Source organism: Phocoena phocoena, chromosome 5 (assembly GCF_963924675.1).
Source record: "Phocoena phocoena chromosome 5, mPhoPho1.1, whole genome shotgun sequence".
NCBI lineage: Eukaryota > Metazoa > Chordata > Mammalia > Artiodactyla > Phocoenidae > Phocoena > Phocoena phocoena.
In genome coordinates, this window is record NC_089223.1 from 125,694,221 (window position 1) to 125,712,087 (window position 17,867).

Consider the following 17,867-nt stretch of genomic DNA (forward strand, 5'->3'; position numbering starts at 1 on the left):
TTGCTTTCTAGATTGTAGGTGGGGGTAAAAGTGTCAGATTATGCAGATTTCAAAAAAGGCAGGTGGAATTACTGTCAGGAAAACATAAGCACCATAGTCAAGGTTTTAAAAACGTGATCTGTAATCTAAATGGGCTCACTCCCTAACAGAGAAACTGGCTAGTACACACAGTATAGACTTTATTTGCGAAACATACTGCCAACTTGGAGAAGTTATCAAAAGACAAAAAAACTGAAGAGAATGTTTGATATTAAAAAAAAATCACGTACTAGAATTTTATGTGAGATCTCCTAATTTTTAACTCAGAAATGCTACGGATGTTTAGGGAGTGAAAGAGAAAACCAAATACAGGGAATCAGACCAAAATTATCTAAGGTTAAGGTCCATTTCAAGTAGATGACTAAGAAAGATAACACAGCTGACCCTTGAACATTATGCAGGGGTTCAGAGGTACCGACCTGTGCTGAGTGAAATTCCCCTTACGGCCCTCTGGATCTGCAGTTCCACATCCACAGATTCAACCAAATGTGGATCATGAAGTACTGTAATACTTACTGAAGAAAATGAAGTGGACCCACACAGTTCAAACCGTTGTTGTTCAAGGGTAAATTGTATAACTTGAAAAGACTGGTGTGGTGTTTTTCACATTTGAAAATTCTGATCATAAGAATTACCCAAGGCACTTCTTACATATAGAGTCCGAGACTCATTCTCTTTCCATTCTGGCTCAGTGGGTGGTAGGTTTTGACTGGGGACCAAGAATTTGTATTTTAAGCACCTCAAGTGGTTCTAATAATCAGGCAAGTTAGGGAAATAGTGGTTAAGGGAGAAACAACAGCAACAATGCCACCACAGCTCCCGTCCCCTTACTCAATGACTGACTGCCCACCAAACTTCCTGAGAATGAGAACACTCAATTGAAATTGAGGAATTGTCCATAGAACACTTTATTTCAAGTCCAAAGCACAACATTACTCATTTTTCTTAACAGACTACATAATTTTTACTGCATGAATATTTAGGGTTTCTCTATTCACAAGTGTAGATTTACTTCTTAAGTTTAGGCTCAAATGATTCATATATATCAGTTTACTCCAGAGGACACATACTCTAACAAATCTGTTCAGAAAATATTTTACATAAAAACACACAAACCATTTACCAACACTCTTCAGTTGTTACAACCAGTCTTCAGCAAAGATCTGGCTGAAGTTCATCATTTTCTACAAAACATTCCAAGACTGAACACAATAGAATGTAGTATTTTACATACTTTAGCTTATTACTGCAGTTAAAAGTTCCTCTTTCTTTGATGGCTTCTGCATATATTATACTCGTAAAGCAGGAGAATTCTTTTCTCTAACTGCTGACTTATTAAATAAAATTGTCTTTTTTGGTATAACTTGTCTCCAATTAAGAATCTAAATAGTCATGATGCAATCAAATAATGGACACACATCGGGCTTGTAGTAAGAGCTTTTTCAAACTAACAATAGAAGAATTTAATACCTATCAATCAGTATAATATCCTTTATTGTTTTGTGTTCAGTAACTACCACCTGGAGTGCTATTACTTCTAGTATTATCAGTTGGCATCAAAATATAAAGAAAAAATATGTACATTTTAATATATCAATTCTTACCTGAATAATCTCAGATCTCTTGAGAATGTTCCACAAAGTGGAATTTCTTCCTAAAGTTACAGTGAATGTGGTACAATGTGTACAACTTGGTTAACCAGTGCCTGCCTTTCATTTCCAAGATTTTTCCTTATCTTGAATCAAATACACAATCTCAACTCCCATATGATAATGCACTGGCTTACAGTTTGTATATAAAGTCCAACTCAAGCTTATTTTGGTTTATTGTACATGCTTTATTAAAATGGTACGGGTATTTACAGTATCTGCAGATCCCTTCCAAGGCGCTCTCACACACACTCAGACACACCCACACGACATCCATACTACGGCCTCATGCACCCACACCAGTGAGATGTGAGAGTCAAGACTCCTAAAATTAGGCAGCTGTTAGGGGATAGAGTTGTTGATTTGTTTTTCAATTTTTTTTTTGAAAAGAGAAAAGCATGGGGGAATGCATTTGGCCATGACAATGCTAATTAAGTTTGTGTATATTAACATATATGGCAGTAACACTGAATATTCCTTTTACATTCTATATACACAGAATGACATCAAGGTTTTGCGGTCAACAGAATATTCCAACTTCAGTCTCAATGCTGCTTGTAGTGACTTCTGAATTCACATAGGGGCTTTTCCTAAAAATAATTCAAGTCTATGTAAGTGAAATAAGGCACAATTAATATTGATTTGATCTAGGGGAAGGAAAGGGATAAAAACCAGTTTCAAATGATCTTACTGTTGGGGAATTAGCTTTGACTTAAATACACCTGAAATCCCTTTTTCTAATTTCCAAAAATTTCTTAGAAATAAAAGTTTTTTTCTTTTCTCTGACAAAACCCAAAAAGAAAAACTCGGGGAGTCACATCTTAGTGTTTCAGTAGCCTTAACTACTCAGACTGATGGGCACCAACCCCCCTCCCTCATTGCTAAAACAGACCCAGCGCATGAAGTAGGAATTCCTTGCTGTTTTTTTAAGGAGATCCGTACACTTAAGTAGCAAATACGTATCAGGTTGTCTTTGATTTAAAAAAAAAAGAGAAAAGGAAAAGTAATCTTGTGACTTTCTTGCTCTTTAAAAAAATCCCTGTCTCCTTCTTTTCAGGATGAAGAAGCCCCACCAGACATTACAAACAACTGCAACAAATGAGTCTGGCAGCATAATGTCTAGTATTCGAATCTTCATAGTGAGACTCATTTAGCTTGTACAAACAATCTGTTGAATGTTTTTTTGCAGCAGGTGAACCAAACCCAAAGACGCTGGACATTCTGTGAAAGGGAGTAAGAATTGCAGTTCTGAAGGCCCCTGACTTTGGTTGTTTACAAAGTTCAATCCTGTTTATTGTGATCCTTGGTATCTTCTTCATCTGTATATTCTGATGGTTCTTCCCCTGGTTTTAGGAGTCTGCCTACATAATCATATTTTTCTGAAAGATACATCAAAAGAAAATCAGTAGCGATCAAATTTGTCTCACTATTCCATTATACAGCAGGGAAGGTGTATGCTTCCTTTAGAGTCATATAGAACAAGATAAGTTTTTCCTATTGTTTACCTTGTCCAGTCTTTGTACTCATGTAACACTTGAACAAAAGAAAACAAGGTCAGGGAACTCATAAAGCTTGGGAATTGTGCTTTTGCAGGAGAGTGTTGCATACAACCAGTTCCTAATCAAGGACACTGCATCAGAATCACTTGGAGACCTTTAAAAAAAATATATGCACATCCAGGACCCATCTTGGAGTCACCCATGCCAGGCTCTTGGAATAGGTATGAGGACGTGTACTTTGAAACTGGTTTAACTCTAATGTGCACTGTGAGTCTCAGAATAGTTCTTTACATTTTAATAGCCCAAAGTATTGTCATTAGATAGATAAGTTGGCAATGTAGGGCATTTCCAACAGTTAGAAGACCATAAAAAAGTTAATGGTTACTTTCTTGGGGAGAAAGAGTACATGAGGTGGAAAATCACATGGAAAGTAGATCCAACCAGGAAATATTATTGGGGAGAAGATGTGACACATGCTAGTAGTCCCTAAGAAAACAAACCAAATGAGAAGATGAAAATTCACTCGTTACTTATTATCCTGTGTTCTCTGAGTTCCCGATATGTGGTGCCTAGTACATTATTGTTCTTTCTCCTATCAAACTCTCTTCTTAGATCTCGGTTACATTGCTTGTTTTTATGTTACCAGGTGTTTAATTTAGAACATCGTTATGTCCAAGGTGATAACATGTTTAGTCATTTCTTGGTCAAGACTCTGAACCTAGTTTAAGCAAATTAACTGACAAACCGAGAGGATAAGACAGGAGGACTGCTTTGTATAGCAAAACCAGTATAAGTGCCAAGAAGCCAGAAGAAGTATTCCAAGGGATCCACAGGTCACATAAATAGCAGTCCAGAGTGTTCACAGAGGCGGTAAAAATTGATGTCATGAGCATGTAATGAAGGAGAATGACATTTTTCCTTTATGGTTTGAAGGTAAGATCAAGAAAATCATTTTAGAATAAACTAAAATTATAGTATCAATAGCACTAATTAATTGTTTTAAATAATTGTTTTAAATTCTATATTTAAAAAACTATACCTTAATGAACAAGCCTTATAAGACTAAAGGTGTCACAATTTTTATAAATTTTATAGTTTGTAACAAGCCAATTTTTAAATATGGATTTTATAAATAATAAGCACATGTAACAATCATTTTGATAGTTAGCTATGTTTATCATCAAATAATGATGGCAGTGAAAACAGACAGCATCCTTAGGCTCTTTAGTAATGAAATAGTATGTACTTTCTTTGGCCATATAGTTAATATTTGCAAAGAACCCAACAAAATGAAGGTACCTTTAAACTGCATTTCCCATTCTCGAACACTCTCCATTTGTACGGCATTCAAATCTGAGAGATCATCATATTCATCTTTAAGTGCATCTTTATCTAGGCAAAATGTCGCCAGTCCTCTGGAGGCATCCCTACCAGCAAATATTCCATATGGACCCGCTGGGAAAAAAAAGAAATTATTTAGATTATCTAACCCTATGTTAGAATGTCTCAAATGAAAAAGTCAAATAAAGGAAACCTCATGACTCTTATGTGGTACACAGCCTTAATTTCAAAACATGCACAGACACTAAATAGGATAATGAGAAGAAATTTCTTAGAATGAGGTAACTCTATATGTACAGGCGCAGAAAGAAGTCCATGATATAGTAATTGAAAAAAGCAATTCAGCAAATTATATAGTATGACTCACTTTGAATTTAAAAAAAGATATACATATATGCACATTTCACCCACGTTTGTATATGCACAAGAAAACACCAGGAAGAATACAGACCAAGCACTTTACAGTGGCAACGTTTCTGGAGAATGGAGAGGAAAGTTTTACTTCACATATAACAGAATAAAGCATTTTCTAATGAGAAGTACACAAGTAGAAAAAAATGGAAATCCCCTGATTTTTAAATGAGCAAAATAATGATTATAGCCATATTCATATTTGAAATCATTTAGGAAATTGAAGGTTATGTGTCAGAAAAGCATCTATACTTTTAAGAATAGAATTCAAAAATTAAATAGACAAAAATCTAAACATTTATGAACATTAATTTGAATTACAGAAAGCACTGCACCATAAAGTTCATTGGATGTAGGAAAACTCATTTCTTTTTTAATTGCATGGAAAAAGTGGCCTTAATAAATTTAAAAAGTAGCATTATTAGGTATTAATATATTAACATGAAAATAAAGGCAATACTTCCAATAAAGTACTTTTTCCTGCTTTCCTGTTCTTAAGTACTTTCCATATTGCTGCTTAATATTAGGTGACTATCACAATTATCATTTAAGGGTTATATATTTTCCCACTGAGTGGATACACCTATAATTTATTTAATCATTCCCCTATTAATATAAACTTAGGCTATCATTTTATACTTTTAAATTTGTCTTCTATATAAGAAAATGGGACACTATTTACAACTGGCCAACATTTGTAACTTTCAAACTTTGCCCATTATCTCAACTGACATTCAAAAAGGTATGACAACTGACATTCAAAAAGTGTTTGAGAGAAGGAAATCTAATACTGTTTCTATTTACAAAGTAAAATCTGAAGTTCTTTAATTGGATTTAATTATTTTGGAGAAACATTAACTTTTTTCTTTTTTTAAATTTAAGTCTGTTACAATGCTGTTAGTTTTAAGTGTACAGCAAAGTGATTCAGATATATATATATTCTTTTTCATTATAGATTATTACAAGATAATGAGTATAGTTCCCTGTGCTATACAGTAGGTCCTTGCTTACCTATTTTATATATAGTAGTGTGTATATGTTAAGCCCAAACTACTAACTTATTCCCCGCCATCCTCTTTGGTAACCATAAGTTTGTTTTCTAAGTCCGTGAGTCTATTTGTTTTGTAAAAAAGTTCATTTGTATCATTTTTTAAGATTCCACATACAAGTGATATCATATATTTGTCTTTCTCTGTTCGACTGACTTCACTTATGATAATCTCTAGGTCCATCCATGTTGCTGCAAATGGCATTATTTCATTCTTTTTTATGAGAAACATTTAACTTTTTTTTTTTTTGGCTATGCCACCTGGCTTGCAGGTTCCCGACACCAGGGATTGAGCCCCAGCCCTGGCAGTGAAAGCACCAAGTTCTAACCAATGGATCGCCAGGGAATTCCCAACGTTAACTTTTAAAACTAAGCAAGAACAGTCCCTAGGGAAAGAAAAGCAGTCCACCTTAAAGCAGTTGTGTTTTTTTGTGGTACATAACTTCACACGCTTTGTGGCAATGGCTGTTTTCAGGAGATGGAGAATATATATATATATATATATATATATATATATATACACACACACACACACATTTATGTATATACAGAGAGAACTAATGTGATTTTTTTCTTAAGAAGCAACAATGACAAAAATATCTGTGAATAATATATAGGCTCTTTTTTTTTTTTTTTTTGCAATATGCGGGCCTCTCACTGTTGCGGAGCACAGGCTCTGGACGTGCAGGCTCAGTGGCCATGGCTCACGGGCCCAGCCGCTCCGTGGCATGTGGGATCCTCCCAGACCGTGGCATGTGGGATCCTCCCAGACCGGGGCACTAACCCGTGTCCCCTGCATTGGCAGGCGGACCCTCAACCACTGCGCCACCAGGGAAGCCCAATATATAGCCTCTTAATGCTAACTGGACCAATGCGTACAAACTTAAAACAGTGATTAGTCAAACACACAAAAGAAAAAAATAAAATTGATCAAGGCTATAAAAAACTACAAATGTAAAATGATAATTTCAACTTTGTGGAGAATTTACTAGCAATCTCACTTTCCTCTCTCATAGTATTGCAAAGTGGAAGGGACAGTTTCTGCCCTCCCTATTTGGCAGACAAATAGAAACAGAGGCATTCAGTGCCTTGCCTAAAATTACTGACAGAACTGGGAAGTAACATTTCCACTTTTCTGACTACCCCAAACACAGCACATCTTGAGAAAACACACAGAGGACCCACAAACCCAAAGATGGAGTGACAATCCTGAAAACTGGAGCATTTCACTAATCACAAAATTTCAGGGAAATGGCTATTTTAGAATACCTGTTAAATCAAAATGGAAGAGCATTAACAAAAGAAGCTTTTTTTTTTAGAAATCATCAGCTTTTCTTAGCATTGTGTTATAATATTTACCTCCCTGGCCTACAAAAGTCAATCTACTTCAGGATACATATCAACCTTAAAACATATCCAAATGGTAAACAGGAGAGAAGAAAAGATGATCACTATAAAAAATAGGAGTCATAAAACCCTCCATCTTTGAGCGTATTAACGTATAACAGTGTATTCTTTAGTAAAATTGTCTGCCAACTTCCCTAAGAGGGAATGATGTTCTTTTTTTGGTTTGGCTAACTTAGAGTGAACTTGAGTCAACAGTTAATAACCCAAGCCTAATTCTAGACAAAATGATGTTTTGTTAACTCTTGAAAAGAATGATTCAGTGATTAACATATTTTCCCACTCTTTGTATTGCTGTCCTCTCCACATGTTTCCAATTTCCCCCAAGAAGCATTTAACTTCTGAAAAGGATTTTTTGAAAAGTTTTCTTTACTTTTTCCTGTAAGACCATAAAGAACGTAATATAAAGATTCAGAACTAGAGTTGGAAAAGGATGAGTTGCATACAAAAAGGAGGATTTGAGGTCCAGTTAAAGTATATTTCTCTGCATCCCTAACACAATCAAAACCATATCTAAGAAGTCAGTAATACCTCCCCTTTCCACTACCTCCTTACATAACAGACCTAAATGTTACTGATTCTAATATTTTGATAACTACTCTTGGCTATCCATAATACTATAATAGCAGAGAGCTACCCAAGGAAAGCAAATTTTAAATGGTATTAGGTCTTCAGTATGGTATAATTTACACACACACACACTCAAATCTCGCTTAAATTAATCAGATTGTTTTGATTAAGGCTCATTTAGATATTAACATTTCAGTAATAACTAAGCAAATTATACTCTTGCTTTATCAAAGACTAAAATATAGTGCTGATACAAAACTAGATTTACAGTTTCAAGAAAATTCTTGCTACAAAAAATGTACCCAATTATTTAGCCAAGACAGATTCTCTTAAATGTACATATATAACAAATATCCTAGGACATCATTTTAATGATAAATCTTATTTCCACGATATTGTTAAATACACCGAAATGACATTATACTAGTTAGAATTCAGATTTCATTAACAGTTTTAAGAGTTAATACCACTTATGATACAGATTTTTAAAGTTCAAAAATCAGTAAATCTACTAGTTATTGTATCCTGAAACTGCTTACTTTAATACAATCAAGTGACAATGGGGTGACATATTTTTGAAGGCAACAACATATGGTCACTGTAAAACAATGTTTTAAAGAATAATTTAATGAATAAACAATTCCAGGAGGAAGTAAATAAAATATCTAAAATATGTAACACATAATTTTGTGACTATTAAGGTGATTATGTATCTACATTAGTATTTATGAAGAAGAGAAAATTCCAGAATGTTTTAGTTATTTCCATGGTATAAAAACCATAGCTCTCAGAGACAAACTTTAATTCATTAAAGTTTATAAACAGCCCAGTTTTCTGGCATGTTCTGACAATAGTCTTCTGTGATTATTAAAGTAAGTTAAAAAAAATCTAATAATACTTGGTATTGAGTAATTTATTCCAAATAAGGTTATAATGTGCCTAGGAACAAATGAAACAATATGTAAAAGTGACTAAATGAAATCCAACTAATAGATATTATTTTTTTATACTTAGCTCTAGGAACTCCCAGGACTTTTAGAGAGAAGGTAGCATGGTAAAACTGAAAGAATACCTCTTAAGAAGTTAAGATACCTGGGTTCGAGGCCGCACCCTACACCTGACCTTGGGCAAATTTTACATGCCTAAAATTGGAGGTCAAACCAGATAATCTCTTGACTACTATAATTCTAAGAGGAACTGAAAACTCAACCTTGCTTCAAAAATTCAAACTAGGAGGCTCTCAGCAATACTGTGGGTTGAGCTAGTGGCCCTGGCCTCAGGGCTCAAGGCTGGGCTGGGGGCAGGGAAGACTTTGAAAAATTAAAACCCCAGGCCTGTGCAGTTTGTGGGGGTGGGGCCTGAGTTCACCTAGCCCAGGTAGAATGAGAACTCTAAGGTGAAAAAAATACAATAGCATGGATTTAAGTATCTGTTGGAATTTAACAAACAGTAATGGTAATACAGCAAGTATTGGGAAAAAGAAGTTATTCTATAAATGATGTTGGGATAACTGAACAGCCCTCTGTAAGAAAACAAAAACAAAAGTTGGATGCTTACTTCACTTCTTAAAACAAAATAAATTCCAAGTGGAACTAACAAACTAAAACCATAAAAGTATTAAGAAACTACAGATTTTAAAAAATAATCTTTAAGTGCAAAAAAGCTTTAAGTATGATACAAAGCCCAGCAGCAATAAAATAGTCATGATTGAAAAAAATGTGGCAAAAAATATATGAATAGATAATTTGTAGGAAAGGAAACATAAATGACTCAAATTTTTGAGGATGTCCAACCTCACTGAGAAATGTAAATTAAAATAATATTGAAATACTATTTTAACTGCTCAGATTGACAAAGACCAAAAAGTTTAATATCACATTTTTGGCAAAAGGGTGAGAAACAGGCATTTTCGTGTGAGTGTAAATTGGTCCAATGTCTCTGGAGGGCAATTCGGAAATAAGTCCCCAAATTAAAAATGTCCATACCCTAAGACTCAGTAATTTTACGTCTAGGAATTTATTTGATAGATAATTATGATTTTACTCACGTTTAAAATGATACATGAATATTTAGAGCAGTACCATGTAATAACGAGATTGGAAACAAATGTTCATTAAAAGTGGACTACTGGGCTTCCCTGGTGGCGCAGTGGTTGAGAGTCCACCTGCCGATGCAGGGGACACGGGTTCGTGCCCCGGTCCGGAAGGATCCCACATGCCACGGAGCGGCTGGGCCCATGAGCCATGGCCGCTGAGCCTGCGCGTCCGGAGCCTGTGCTCCACAACGGGAGAGGCCACAGCAGTGAGAGGCCTGCGTACCGCAAAAAAAAAAAAAAAAAAAAAAAAAAGTGGACTATTATGATATATTCATATAATAGAATTTATGCACACATTCAAAAGAATGAAATGGTTCTCTTTAAACTGATATGAAAGGCTCTCAATATATTAAAATATTGTTAAAGGTTTGTATAGTATGCTACAATTAGTGCATGGGAGGGGTGTACATACCCACATGCCTTCACTTGCAGAGAATAGCTCTGGAACAAGACTCAGATACTCAGACTGGTTCCTCACCTCTAGGGAGGGGAACATGGTGGCTGGGTCGTGGGAAGGAGACTATCTTTTACTATATACCCTTTAAAATTTTTCTATCTTGAGCACGTATTACCTAATAAAAAAATTTTTTTTTTCAGAAACTTCCATTGAGGCATACCCCAAACCACTCCACAGGGAGACTTCCACAACCCAGGGCTCATGGAACATCACAGAAAATATTCAAGAAACAAAAAGACAGCAATTTCTGAATTTTGTAATAAAAGTTATAACTACATGAAGAAACAAACTACCATGGAGGGGTGAGCACACAGAACAGATATGAGAAATGGTATCCCAAGAATAAGATAACAGAAGCAGATTAAAGAGATATAGTATGTTTACTTAAAATTATTAAGAAATTAAGGGGACTTCCCTGGTGGTCCAGTGGTTAAGAATCCACATTCCAATGCAGGTGATGGTTCGATCCCTGATCAGGGAAATAAGATCCCACATGCCGTGGGGCAAATGAGCCCGCATGCTGCACTACCGAGCCTGCGCACCTCAACTATAAAGCCTGTGTGCTGCAAACTACAGGGCCCACGTGCTCTGGAGCCCACACGCCACAACGACAGATCCTGCGTGCTGCCGCTAAGACCCAACGCAGCCAAAAAAAAAAGAAAAAGAAAACAAAAAACTAAAAAAGCCATTATCGAGGATATGAGTTAAAAAAACAGTTAACCCACAATTTTATATCCTACATCTATACTATTATTCCTGAGTGAGGGCAGATAGACACAGAATCTTTTTCTATCAATGAAAAAAGCTATAGGATGTACCTCACTAAAATGAAAACTGAACCCTGAACAAAGGAATGAGATGCAAGAAATGACAGTGAATAAAGAAAATGGTAACTATGTTGGTAAATTTAAATGAAGATCGACTCTTAAAAAAGAAGTTAATAATTTAACCAATTTGGGGGTAGAGTTTTAAAAACTGCAGTAAAACTAGAAGTCTAATAGTAATAACATAGAAAAAATGGAATGTGGGAGGGATTAGAGTTAATGCTTTCTAACCAGGGCCACAATATATGGCTATGTACCATATAACTCCAGGGGACACCACTTACATTTGTATACATGATAGTTTTGTATATTTAATATTAAGAAATATTCTGTCAAATGGCAGTGAAGTGTCTTAAAGAGTTCTTTCTAATTCATACAAAAATGTTTGGTTAACATTCTTATATTCTATAGCAAAAACTGAAGGAAAAGAATCTTATCACCAAAAGAATAGAAATAGAATGCATCCAAATCAGTAGGGGGATGTGAAACAGAAACAGACACACAGACCATAGAGAACAGACTTGTGGCTGCCAAGGGGTGGGTGGAGTTGGGGAGGGATGGATTGGGAGTTTGGGGTGAGCAGATGCAAACTAGTATACAGACAACGGATAAACAAGGTCCTACTGTATAGCACAGGGAACTATATTCAATACCCTGTGATAAACCACAGTGGAAAAGAATATAAAAAAGAATGTATATGTATGTATAACTGAAACACTTTGCTGTATAGTACAAATTAATACAACATTGTAAATCAACTATACTTTAATAAAATAAAATTTAAAAAAATCAGTAGGGGAGAAAACGTGGAAGGAATAAAAAAATAAACTAATTAAGTTGTTAAAAGACAATATTGATATTAAATTTAATGAAAAAATCAGCTATATGTTATTTATAAGGAAAAAAAAACACAGATTGGTTAAAAGTAAAAGGAGGGAAAAAGAAGCACTGAGGTAACACTAATCAAATGAAGCCTCAAGTCAAATCTGAAAATCAGTAAGGGTGATAAGGATGTTTCTTTCTCTGCCGATTAACACAGTATCAGTTCTAGATCTAGTGCTTAGATAGCTTCAATACATTGATATACCCAATCTTTGTAAGGCTGGCTCCTTCAGGTTTTTGCTTAGGTATCAATCCTCACTTTCTTGACAAACCAATATAAATAAGGTACCTTTCTTAACCGTCTGATCTAAATAAAGTCCTTTGTTAACCTCTATTACATATCCTATTCATTTATTTCACATCATATTTAATTACAGACTATAATCATGTATTGAATGCTTGTTTATCATCTGTCTTCCTCAACAGACCATAAACTCCATGAGGGTAGGGAGGCAAATGTTTTGAAGACTCTCATTTCTCAAAACATCTTATCTAGGCAACAATGTAATGAAATCCAGGCAATTCCTTCTTAGAGTTTAAAAGTGGAGATGAAATCCTATATTAAAGATCTTGAGACAAGATGCTGGCTCTAAGAGTACAGCAGTTATTTAGTGATGTCTGTCACAAGTACGTGGGGGAGGAGTGATCTATGTTACACTGTTGAAAGAACTATTATAAAAGAACTTGAATGGCTAACTCCAGATGTTACTAAATGTACTCCTTTCCTCCAACCTGAATAACATCTTCTGGTCTTATACATGCTTTAAGCTATCCTATTATACTTTGTGTTAGTATTTAATACAAATACAATTCCCTCTTAGATTAAAAACACTGGAATGATGTTGAACTCAGAAGAGCCAAACAAGAAGGTACTGTAGAAATTACTAGTATAAATTTGAGCAGAGTATCAAAATTCATCAGAAGACTTAGCTGATCCCTTTATCTGATTGGCAGGTAATGAATAGTAGGTAATGAATGTGTATGGGCATTAGACCTAACACAGACCCAGTTGGCTTCAAAGAAGCTAGGATGAGAGCTGGGTAGTGTCAGTAGGACATTGATGAAGGAATAGGTTTGTCTATATGCCTAAACTGTTGCTTCACCTGCAATTCTTCAAACTACAAATAAAACTCACATATTGAACATAAAGTTAAAAAAGGAGGAAAGACACATGAAAGGTAAATGTGCTCCTTTCCCCCACCTCCTAAATATTAGGCATCTCATGGGGTACTTCGTATATACTTCTTTCCTTTCCAGTGGAATTTAAATGGTATGTTGGAGAAAATACAGCTTTGGTATATGTCAAAGAATACATGGAATAATGGGGGAAGCTATATATCTAAATATCAGAAACGCAGATAAACTATTAGAAAGGTCAATTGTATAATTTCTTGCCATTCTAAATAAAAAACACTGTTTTAATTCCACTGCAGTAATATTACATCAAATTATTTAAAATTATACTATCTGTTGGAGTCTTCCTCATCTATTATGACTATGGAAACGTGAAATTATATTACGTTGTGATACAGTGGGAGGGGATAGCCTATGAAGCCTGTTAGACTGGGTTTGATTTCTAGCTTGGCTGCTTACTAGATATGTGACTTGGGGCAAAATCTCTCTGAGTTTCAGTTTCCACGTTTGTAAAATGGGAACATTACTTATTTCCTAGGGCTGTCTGAAAATTAAATGAGATAATAAGCCCCAAATGGAGTTTCCTACTCCTTCTACCCTGACCTCTAGAATCAATGCTGTTGAACAGAACTCAATGGGAAGACGGAAATGCTCTATAAAGTGCACTGTATAGTACGGTAGCCATGTGGGTACTGAGCACTTGAAATATGGCTAGTGCGACTGAGGAACTCAATTTTTAATTATATTTAATTTAAATTAATTTAAATTTAAAAAGCTACATGTGGCTTGCGGCTACCATATCAAACAGCACAACATAAAGCCATGAAGTATGTTTCTTTGAGGCTTTAAATCGTTATGGAACTAGGAGAGGGTATAAAAAATAACAGCAGTGAGATTCTCTTTAAGTTTATCCCAGAATGCAGTATACCTGAAATAGAACAGATAGGCTTTGCGGTCAAATATGTCTGGATTTGAATACCACGTCTGTGTGACCCAAGCCAATTTACCTCAAATTCCTAAACCTCAGGCTCCCCATCTGAAAGACAGAATACTCACTAATCTCACTGAAGCATTGTGGAGATGACAAATTAATGGATTTGATGTAGTAGGTGCTTAACAAATCTGGTTCCTTTCTCCTCCCACATTCACTGTTTCTTACATGACCACTTTCCTCACATGCTGGCCAACTGCCTGAACTGTTACTAAATTTAATATTGACAAATGTAGTTAATGACAACTGTTTGCCAATATGTGTTTACTCCACTAAATTAAACTGCCAATATTTAATTTTTTAACAACCCAAACTTTAAAAATGTATGGCTAAAAATATCTTCGACACAGAAAAAGCCTCACAAAACAATCTAACTCTAAAACCATTACTGATAAATGGGAGTAGATATTGATTAGGCACAGAAACTAGGTTTTCTAGCTCCCTTAGCTCATTCTTTCAGCTACTAAGAGTCTCAGGTAAGGATTTTTACTTCTGAATTATTCTGCTACAAAACTGCTTAATTGAAAATAAAAAATTAAAACCAAAACCGAACTTATGTCTGTTTCATAGCCAGAAATTTGGCTTCAAGACTTTTGGGAAGTGTTTTATCTTCTCTTAATGTGAAATATATTCTCAGCCCCTAAGATGATCTGGCTACCTTTAAGGTTCCTTTCAATAATAAAATATTCCAAATATCTCTGTTAGGTTGTTAATTGATAAGTACTTAGAATAAAATAACTGAATATCACTCTTAGCCTGTTCATTAGGACCTGGAAATCAGTGGAAGCTAAACTAAAGCTGACTCCTCTGTTGTTACGAGGAACCCCCTCACTGGCTCAAGCCACACAAAGGCTATCTACATTACAACTATGACTCAATTTTAAAATTTCTGTTGCAGAACATTTGCCACTGGATCCTGCCAAACTGTGTCTAAGGCTGTTTCTCCTAGCTATTTTCAGATAGTGGCAAGGCATAATGTGTGAGGACCGATATGCTTCTTTGTACTAATACTTTGGTTGCTTCACTGTCAGTTTAGATAGGGGTACAAAGGCAGAGTTTTTAGTTTGGTTAAGCTCTGTATTAAAAATCTAAACCTGTACACAATTTCTAATCATCGAACACACATACTGTGTAAATCCTTGACTAAAAAAAAAAAAACTATTTAATTTGGTCTGTCTGTTTAAATATTGTACTTTGGCCCTATTGTCTTATCCCCCATGCTCATAAGTAAACAAAAAAAGTATTAACTATTTCAGCTGATATGAGTAGGCAGACATCTGGTTTTCATTTTTATACAACGAGAAGCAAGTACTTAATAAGCTATCTGTGACTTGGTTGGATTGCATGTACTATAAATATATACAGAAAATACAAGGCACTAAGAAATAAATAGTTCAACATGTAGAATCTCCAATTTCTTACCTCTAATTAACAACAAACCAAAGCACTTCTAAAATACCTTCCAGCCACTAAGCACAGAAATCCTAAGTATATATTTGCAAGTATCAATAAATCTCATGGACTAACAGATTACAGAGGAAACCAACTTGTTTTTAGACTTGCCAACCCCCTTGACTTCAAGACTTGGATGTACTCTTTCGAATAACAGGTCACTCTAGGTCTCTTATTTACTTTTATTGTAGTCACTGTTTTAAAGCTCAGAATAAATACACAACCAGCATGTACAATGTTGATCAGTTTTATGGTATACCAACAGGTTCCATGAGTCTGAACTGAAGTTTATTAACATAATCTGAAATGTATGCTATAACTACATTGTAAAGGAAGGGTTTCTAAACCAAACACCCTACACACACACAGTTCTCTGAAAGCAAAGTTTTAAAAATCTTTAACTTGCAGCACTGGTGCCTGGGGGGTATGAATTTATAGCTGTTTTAAGTTTTTGCTCCTCAGTGAAAACACAGTAAATCATAACGTGTAGTTGAATACTTGCCTTCCAACTAAAAAAAAAAAAAAAAAAAAAAGATAAAAGAGAGAAACCGGACAGGCACGCCTGCTGGGTATATGAGCTCCACCCCCAAAACTCTGGGCGAAGATCCTTGCCAGTATTTATTAGGATCTGCATTCAGGTTTGCCTCATCCCACATATATTGTTAATCTTGGAAAGCATCTTCGTACCAAAACCCGTTTTTAAAAAAAAAAAAAAAGAGTCGAGGTGTTGCTTATATGACAGGAGTTTACAGAGGGCTAGGACTTGGAACTCCGTGTACCTAAATGTGGCCTTATGGGGAGTAGTAGAGGGAAAAGGAAGCTCAGTGGCGCGTGCACACACACGCGCACACACACAGAGTAAAGAAAGGAAAGCTATGAATTACAGCGCCTAAAACTTTAGGTCCCTACTTTAGAAATCTTTCTTCTCTCCCGCCCCCAACGATCCCAGGAATCAGAAAACGCAGGAAAGGCTGAGGGCCAGCGTGACTGGCGACAACTAACAGGATTTTGAAAAATTCAGCACAAGAAAAGGCTGCGAGGAGAAATGGGATAGGAGAAAAATGAAAGATGAGAGCTGGCTCCTGGGGCGACACTGGGACCCCGACTTCGGGGGAGTAAACGCCGGAGGGGCCCGCGGCCGAGGCGTGTGGGGGGCGGGCCGTCTCAGGTGCGGGAGACAAGGCGCGGGGATCCAGATGTCGAGAAGGATGGCAAGCTAACCCTTTGCCCAGGGGCCTCCCCATCATAAGATGGTCACGCTTGAGCTGCAGGGGGTCCTCCCCCTCCCCGTCCAACTCCTCACCGGGGCCGTAGAACTTGCTGCCTTTGGTCACGTCGAAGACTTTCCCATTGACCGCAAGCAGGATGCGCGGGGTGCGTGACCCGTCGTACTGGCGCAGCTGCTCCAAGCTGAAGTCCCGCTTCTTCATACGAGGAAGAGAGGCAGCGGGGCTCTCCTCGCCCGCCCCGGCCCCAGCCCCCAAACCCCGCCGCCCCCAACGCACCCACAGCCGGTAGGCCCCCAGCAGCACCAGCGCCACCAGCGCCACGTTCAGCAGCATCTCCCCGCCCCCCGTCAGAAGGGCCAGCGCAGCAGCCGACCAGCCGCCCCCTTCTGCTGCCGCTCCCGCGCCGCTCGGGCTCTCGCTGCTACCGTCGCTGCTGCTCTCGCTGCCACTCCCCAGGGTGCCTAAATTCACGTCCCCATCACCCGCCGCCATCACTGCCCGCCAGCGCCTTCCTCTCCTCCCCGCCCCCTGCCCTCCCCAACCCCACGATCGGCCCCGCCCATGTGGGGCCTCCCAGCCAATAGCGTGAGGGTAGGGGGCGGGGTCAGGCCGGCTCCCGACTGGGTGTTAACGCGGTAACGTTGTCTTGGATCTCTCCCTCCGTCCCCCTCCCTCCTTTTGCAGGCCGCGCGCGCGTGCGACGCCCCGCCCACCTCGCCCCACACTTCCCTGCTCTCGTTCTTCGCCTCTAGTTGAAGTAGAAGAGGGGGGCGGGTCTGAAGAAAACACGGTGCGCCGGCCGCGCGCGCGGGCGGGGCGAGACTACGGCGCGTGCGCGTGCG

General features: G+C 37.3%; 1 protein-coding gene across 1 annotated transcript; it reads right to left on the reverse strand.

Moving 5' to 3' along the window:
- Window positions 1-1,855: 1,855 nt before the first annotated feature.
- PGRMC2 (progesterone receptor membrane component 2) lies at window positions 1,856-17,566 on the reverse strand. Its single transcript, XM_065877732.1, has 3 exons — window positions 17,100-17,566; window positions 4,487-4,642; window positions 1,856-3,067 (listed from the first exon to the last, which is right to left on the reverse strand). The coding sequence occupies exons 1-3, from the start codon at window positions 17,515-17,517 to the stop codon at window positions 2,970-2,972; spliced, it is 672 nt and encodes a 223-aa protein (XP_065733804.1). The 5' UTR covers window positions 17,518-17,566; the 3' UTR covers window positions 1,856-2,969.
- Window positions 17,567-17,867: the final 301 nt, after the last annotated feature.